The sequence below is a fragment of the Lipotes vexillifer genome, unplaced genomic scaffold (genome assembly GCF_000442215.2).
Source record: "Lipotes vexillifer unplaced genomic scaffold, Lipotes_vexillifer_v1.1 scaffold395, whole genome shotgun sequence".
Taxonomy (NCBI): Eukaryota; Metazoa; Chordata; class Mammalia; order Artiodactyla; family Lipotidae; genus Lipotes; species Lipotes vexillifer.
This window is the reverse complement of record NW_006797390.1, coordinates 3,249,314-3,256,186: the sequence shown is the minus strand read 5'-3', so window position 1 is coordinate 3,256,186 and position 6,873 is coordinate 3,249,314. Positions and strand designations below refer to the sequence as shown.

The following is a 6,873-nucleotide window of genomic DNA, read 5'->3' as shown; positions in this document are numbered from 1 at the left end:
CGCCATTCCCCGGCTTCTGCTTCTCCGTGTCTACAGATGCTCTTGATGCCTGGCCAGGGCAAGAAAAGAATATGGAGTGTCTTCTGGGCTGTTAGGTCTTCTATCCATGACAGGCTGAACCCAGGGTGGGGCTTTCAAGAAAGGTTCTCTGGGTACCAGGACATTCTCTCTTCCCTAGGACCACGCGATTTGCCTCATTCCCTGACTACCTGGTCATCCAGATCAAGAAGTTCACCTTCGGCTTAGACTGGGTGCCCAAGAAACTGGGTATGGTGGCTGGGACGAGCGAGGGAGGTTAAGCAGAAAGTGCTAGAAAAAGAAGGGGCCTTAACACATAAACCAACGCTTCTCCAACTTCCCTCCGAAAGGGGAGACATTACCTTAGATGTTTCAAAATTTGTCTAGCTTGAAAAGCGCTGACTAAAAATATTAAGGCTTCTTTGATTTTTTACTTTCTTCACTACATTTTTTAATGGAAGTAGAGTTGATTTACAACATTGTGTTAATTACTGCTGTGCAGCAAGGTGACTCAGTTATATATACACGTTCCTTTTTGTTCATATTCTTTTCCATTATGGTTTATCATAAGATATTGAATACAGTTTGCTGTGCTGTACAGTCGCATCTTGTTGTTTAACACTTCTTTGATTTTATAGTTATGACCTAAAACCAAAAGTTATCTTCATAGTTTTGTATAATTGGTAAGATGCTTTCATTTTGATAATCCTGAAACCGTTTTTCATGGGCCTTACAGGCCCCTGATGACTTTGCGAACTGCAGAATTAACTTCATTTCCTAGATAAGTCGAGCCCCACGGAAGTATAGAATCATTCTGCGGCGCATTCGGAGGCCCCTTCCTGGCTCGTGGCTCACTGGTGGTAGATCCAGGACTGGAATCCTGGTCTCCTGAACCCCGGCCCATGATGATTTTTATTACACTGAGAGCCCTGCAGTGGGTCCGGCTCTGAGCAGCATCTTACTGCAGAGCAGGATGGGGGCAGGGGCTTGAGATTCCTGGAGTGCTTATACCCAGAGGGCCTCGGGGAGCTGCTGAGGTGACCTCTGTCCTGCTGTTCCACTTGCAGATGTATCCATCGAGATGCCAGAGGAGCTAGACATCTCCCAGCTGAGGGGCACAGGGCTGCAGCCTGGAGAGGAGGAGCTGCCCGACATTGCCCCACCCCTGGTCACTCCGGATGAGCCCAAAGGTAGCCTTGGTTTCTATGGCAACGAAGACGAAGACTCCTTCTGCTCCCCTCACTTCTCCTCTCCGACATGTTAGTGACTCTTCTTCCTGCCTGTCTCTCTCCCTTGCTGATGGGGGTCTTCTCTGCCTGCCTCCCCTTGTCCCTGTCCATTGTGTTTCTCCTGTCCTCCCTTTCAAATTTCCTCTGCCCTCTTGATGGACGTGAGGACCAATAGAGCACCCCCAGCCACATCCTCTGTGTGGCTGGCTAATGGCCTCTGCCCTCGTTCGCCTCGAGTTGGGTAGGGGGGCGGGGGCAGGTTATCATACTCCAGAAACGGCCTGTTCTGAGAGAATGGGCAAGGAAGGGGCTCCCCGGGGGACCTCTAGCCTCAGTTCTGTACCTCGAGGATACTGCTGGCCACACGTGATGTCGTGTTGTCATTTTAGTTCTGGAATAAGGTGCCGGGCCATGGAGGAAAAACACATGGAACGGGTGGCTGGAAGAGGGCTGGGGGTGGACCGTGGGAGCGAGGAGGGGCAGGGAGTGGCCCAAGGAGTCAGGCCCCTGTGCCCGCGCTTTTCCGCCAACAGCGCCCATGTTGGATGAATCGGTCATCATCCAGCTGGTGGAGATGGGCTTCCCGATGGACGCCTGCCGCAAAGCCGTCTACTACACGGGCAACAGCGGGGCCGAGGCCGCCATGAACTGGGTCATGTCGCACATGGATGATCCAGGTAAGCAGAGCTGGGGAGCTCGGGGGTGGTGAGCAGGCAGGGCCAGCACCCTCCCGCAAACACTTCAACCCCTTCACATCTGCAGATTTTGCAAACCCCCTCATCCTGCCTGGCTCCAGTGGGCCCGGCTCCACAAGCGCAGCAGCTGACCCCCCGCCAGAGGACTGTGTGACCACCATCGTCTCCATGGGCTTCTCCCGGGACCAGGCCCTGAAAGCCCTGCGGGCCACGGTATGGGCGCCCCCAGATGAGGGCGGGACCTGCGGGAAGAAGCGGGTGGGAGCGAGGTTCCATCCCTCGTGAGCAAGACCAAGGATGACCTGTGTGGTACGGCCAGTCTGGGGCTCTGCCCTTTAGTGGCTGTGATGAGGGAGCAGAGGCCTTCACTGGGGGCTTTCTTGACCCTGACTTTGCTAAAAAATAAAAAGTAACGCTTCCCTCCTCTCCCAGAATAATAGTTTAGAACGGGCTGTGGACTGGATCTTCAGTCACATAGACGACCTGGACGCGGAAGCTGCCATGGACATCTCCGAGGGCCGCTCAGCTGCCGACTCCATCTCCGAGTCCATACCGGTGGGACCTAAAGTCCGGGACGGTCCTGGAAGTGAGTGTTCCCGGGGAAACAGCACGGGCGGGGGGCTGATCCACACTTCCTGAAATCCCGTCCTGGGTGTGAGCTGCTGGATGTATCCGCCCTCACTGTCTCCTCCCCTCCCCCTCCCTCCCTAGAGTATCAGCTCTATGCCTTCATTAGTCACATGGGCACCTCAACCATGTGTGGTCACTACGTATGCCACGTCAAGAAGGAAGGCAGGTGAGGGGACAGCACGTGCCTTTTGAATGGGACGGTGTTTCTGGGGATGGGGAGGGGCATCCTGGAAGTCCTAGAATATTTGTGAGGGACAGTAAGGCATTGCCTGGTGGTGGCGCAGATTCACCAGCAATTGACAGAAAGCCTGATGGCAGAGGTGGGCAAACCTAGGCCCCAAGGGCTGAATCCCGCCACTTGCTTTTATAAATAAAGTTTTTACAAGCATGGCCACACTTACTTGTTTATGTATTGCCTGTGGCTCTTTTCACGCTGCAACAGGCAGGCTGAGTCGTTGTGTCAGACCGGATGGCCTGCAAAACCTGAAACATTTCCTGTCTGGCCCTTGACAGACAAAGCTTGCTGATCCCTCCCTAAAAGGAATGGGTGCAGGTGGCTGTAAAGATACCACAGGGTCTGAAGACACCGAGTAGAGTAGGAATGACCCTGTGAGATTAGGACGTTCCCTTGAGACAGGTGGCAGCGGGCCTGTAGGTTTGGGAACCCAGGCAGAGAATGTTGGGAGCCTTCACCCCCGAGTCACCAGGGTCAGCTCCAGGGGCCACGTCAGAGAGGCTGAGTTGAGACTATGCCCGGGTGGTTCATCCTCTCCCCGCACGCGCTTCCCCAGGTGGGTGATCTACAATGACCAGAAGGTGTGCGCCTCTGAGAAGCCGCCCAAGGACCTGGGCTACATCTACTTCTACCAGCGAGCTGCCAGCTAAGGGCCCGCCCCGAGCCCTTCCCACTGAGGGCGGCAGACAGACCACCCAGCATGACGGTTGGGCGCCCCCCTGCTCTGTTACCCTTTTTCTTTTCGTCCCCAGCAGCAGGGAAGAAGCTAGTGGCCATGGGAGAATGGCCAAGCAAAGCGGGGGGCGCTCGGGAGACTTTGGGGATAGAGCAGGAAGGGGATAGGAGGGGCCGGCTGCCTGTCTGTGAGGAGACTGTAGCTTTCCTGCCCTTGACCCCATAGTGCTCTGCTTCTCTGTGATCCTGCCGGCCTGGCGTGGAGCGGGCTTGTTTGTGTGTGTGGTGTGGGTGTAGCTTTGTGCAGCCTCTTCCACAGGAGGGGGCTTCTGTGCCTCCCCTCCCCACTTTGTGTTTGCTCCCCGTGTGGTCGGGCAAGGAGGGACGTAAGGGAAATGGGGACCCCCCCCCCTCACCCTCCTGCCTCAGTCTTTTCCCCACCCTGTCTCTCCCCTGTCCTTCTCTGGAAAATGCCAAAATACAGGATGTGAATAAAAGTACAATGGTTCAGTCGTGTCCTGTTTGATAACTTGGGGGAAACTGTTAACCCCCTGGGGTTAGCAGGAGGGCCAGTTTCTGAAAACTCCCGGCCCCAGCCCTTTGACCCTCGTGGCCCCTCGTAGGGAGTTCTGTGCTTTTTACCATTCTAGCGCTCTTGGGAGATTGGGGGCTGAGTGAGGTGAGCACTGGGGGAGTAGAGGAAAGCTGAGGGGTGTGGGCTGTCAGATGAAGAAAAGTGGAGTGAGGCGACACAGAGCACGGGTGGGGTGAAGAGTCCTTCCTTCCAGCCATCACAGGAGAGGGGGCCCAAATGGGTACCTCCCAAATGTCCCCAGTGGCTAGGGAGCCCTGGGCCCCAGGCCCTGCAGTCCCTTGTCAGGCCTTGGCCCGCTGGAGTAAAAAGTGGGGTACTCCATGGACTTCCCTGGTGGCGCAGTGGTTAAGAATCCGCCTGCCAATGCAGGGAACACGGGTTTGAGCCCTGGTCCGGGAAGATCCCACATGCCGCGGAGCAACTAAGCCCGTGTGCCACAACTACTCCTGAGCCTGCACTCTAGAGTCCGCAAGCCACAACTACTGAACCCCGTGCTCTGCAACAAGAGAAGCCACTGCAACGAGAAGCCCGCGCACTGCAACGAAGAGTAGCCCCCGCTCATCGCAGCTAGAGAAAGCCCACGCGAAGCAGTGAAGACCCAACGCAGCCATAAATAAATAAATATATAATAAAATAAAGTTTTTTTTAAAAAAGTGGGGTACTCCTGGGGTCAGGGCAGACTTCTGAACTGCCTCTTTCTTAGCTGCACCGGCTCCACCCAACGTGGGCCGTCCCTCTGCCTCTGAACCCTCTTACTTGCCCAGTTTCTGTCGGGCTGGGCTCGCCCCGGTAGGTCAAAGGTGCCTGCTCAGCAGTCAGGGATGTGGCCGCTCCGATGGGGGAAGGGGGTTCATTTTCCCAGAGTTGGGAGAGATGCCCCTCAGGGCTCTGAGGCCAAGCCTAGGAGTGGAGTGGCCGGGCCTGCAGCCAGCGCCCCCCTCGGGATCCCTCTGGCCCTCTGGGAGCCTGCACTCAGGGTCTCCCCTGAGTGCCTGCCGGGCGCACAGTTCTCGCCTTCTCCCCAAAGTCTGGCAATTACAGCTGAAGCGACTGTGAGCCCCAGACAGCCCTGGAACGTTGCTACAAGAATGGTGATAACGTCAGAACCTCGCAACGCGGGCGGCGGGCGGGGCCGGGGGCAGGGCCTCCGCGGGCGGCGGGAGGGGCCTGGGGCAGGGCTTCCTCGGGCCGGGCCAGTCATGGCAGAGGACGCGGTGGGGGCGGAGTTCTGCCTCTCCGCGCTCTATATAAGCGGCCAGTGGTAGCGGCTGCGCGCTGTTCCTGACCTTCAGCGTGCCAGATTCAGCGCGATGGCGCCCTCCAGGAAGTTCTTCGTTGGGGGGAACTGGAAAATGAACGGGCGGAAGAACAATCTGGGGGAGCTCATCAACACTCTGAACGCGGCCAAGGTGCCGGCCGACACCGGTGAGCCTTGGCCAGGGAGGGCCGGGGTGGGAGGGCCGGCGTGGCGGCGCCCTCTCCCGAGCTCTCTTAGCCTGTGTCCGCGTGGCCCTGCACGGCGTGCACGGCTGGGGACCAGGGCTGTCGGGGTCCGGGCCTTGGCCCCGCGGCCGCAGGACCCGGGGTGTGTCGACGCGGAAAGGCGGGGCCGCGTCTCACGGTGCCCTCCGGCTGTGGGTCGTCGGGAGGATGGTTGCCCCGGGGCGCGGACGGGGGCTGCACCCGCCAAGAGCGGGGGATGGAAGCGGAGCCCAGCCCCTGCGGGCGATCGGGAGAGGCCGGCGGCAGCCCGGTGTGTGTGGTAGGAGGCTGAGTACGGGCTTAAGCTGCCCCCTAGGCGAGGGCTTCGTGCGCCGCCGCACGTAGCCCGAGACTCCTCCCCGCGCCTTGCCTGGGCGGCCGAGTGGCTTTGGCCTCCTGAGCTACCGCTCTGACCCTTTCCCCTCGGCGGCCTGCATGACTCCTGCCTTTCCGCGGAAGGGGCTGAGCCATTTGGGAGTGAAGAGCGATCCTACCGCTTTCTCCAGCCTGGAAACGGGAAAGCGCAAGGCCTCTACGAGCCAGTCGACTCGCTGCCACCCTCGGCAGAGTGCGGTCCTCAGCCCTTCCCCTCCCACGCACCTAAGTCACAGAACCCCGGGTCTTATCAAGAGGCATCCCCTTCTGGTTTATTACCCCCAAAGACGCCAGTACAAACCCCAGGAGTTGGCCCCTTCTGCTTTTGCTAAAAACCCTTGCCTGGCCCGGTTCCGAAGGTGGGGATGGGCTATTTTAGAAGGGAGGCGGGGTCGGCCCCCAGAGAATGCTGAGTCTAGGAGGTGCCCAGGCCCAGAATAGCCTGGGGAAATCGGAGCCACAGCTGTTAAAAGAGCAGAGGGCAGGGCAAGGGCCATCGCCTCTCAGGGGTACCTAGAAGGCTCAGAGTTGGGTCCAGGCCCAGCCTGTGCTGCAGAGTGGATAGAGATTATCGTGCTGGTGTGAAAACGGCAAAAGCAGAACTAAGAAAGTGGTGAAGGCTAGGGGGCTCCCGAGCACTGCATGGGGTCTGGGGAATGAAGGCTTCCTGTGACCTCATCCCCTCTGTCACCGTCTCATCCTCAGAGGTGGTTTGCGCACCCCCCACCGTCTACATTGACTTCGCCCGGCAGAAGCTAGATCACAAGATTGCAGTGGCTGCGCAGAACTGCTACAAAGTGGCTAACGGGGCCTTTACGGGGGAGATCAGGTGACATGTGGGTGGGTGGTGGACGCAGCCCTCATTATTCTCATGAAGGGGAAAGCGACAGGGTGGGCTCCCTGCTGATGCCCTGTCATTTCATGTGTTTGCAAAATGGT

At 58.1% G+C, this 6,873-nt stretch overlaps 2 protein-coding genes across 3 annotated transcripts in view; both read left to right on the top strand.

The window, feature by feature from the left end:
- USP5 (ubiquitin specific peptidase 5) overlaps positions 1-3,988 on the top strand; it is a 9,746-nt gene extending 5,758 nt beyond the window's left edge. The window contains exons 13-19 of one of the 2 annotated variants that reach the window (XM_007469397.1): positions 179-267; positions 1,086-1,208; positions 1,781-1,924; positions 2,010-2,155; positions 2,375-2,528; positions 2,654-2,738; positions 3,364-3,988. In XM_007469397.1, the coding sequence (XP_007469459.1) occupies positions 179-267; positions 1,086-1,208; positions 1,781-1,924; positions 2,010-2,155; positions 2,375-2,528; positions 2,654-2,738; positions 3,364-3,457 (835 nt within the window). In that variant the 3' untranslated portion in view covers positions 3,458-3,988. Of the gene's footprint in view, positions 1-178; positions 268-1,085; positions 1,278-1,780; positions 1,925-2,009; positions 2,156-2,374; positions 2,529-2,653; positions 2,739-3,363 lie in introns of both variants that reach the window. The other variant, XM_007469396.1, reaches the window with a different exon arrangement.
- A 1,288-nt stretch (positions 3,989-5,276) lies between these two features.
- The window catches only part of TPI1 (triosephosphate isomerase 1), a 3,679-nt gene continuing 2,082 nt past the window's right edge, over positions 5,277-6,873 (top strand). The window contains 2 exon segments of the mRNA XM_007469395.1: positions 5,277-5,502; positions 6,640-6,763. Coding sequence (XP_007469457.1) covers positions 5,277-5,502; positions 6,640-6,763 — 350 coding nt within the window.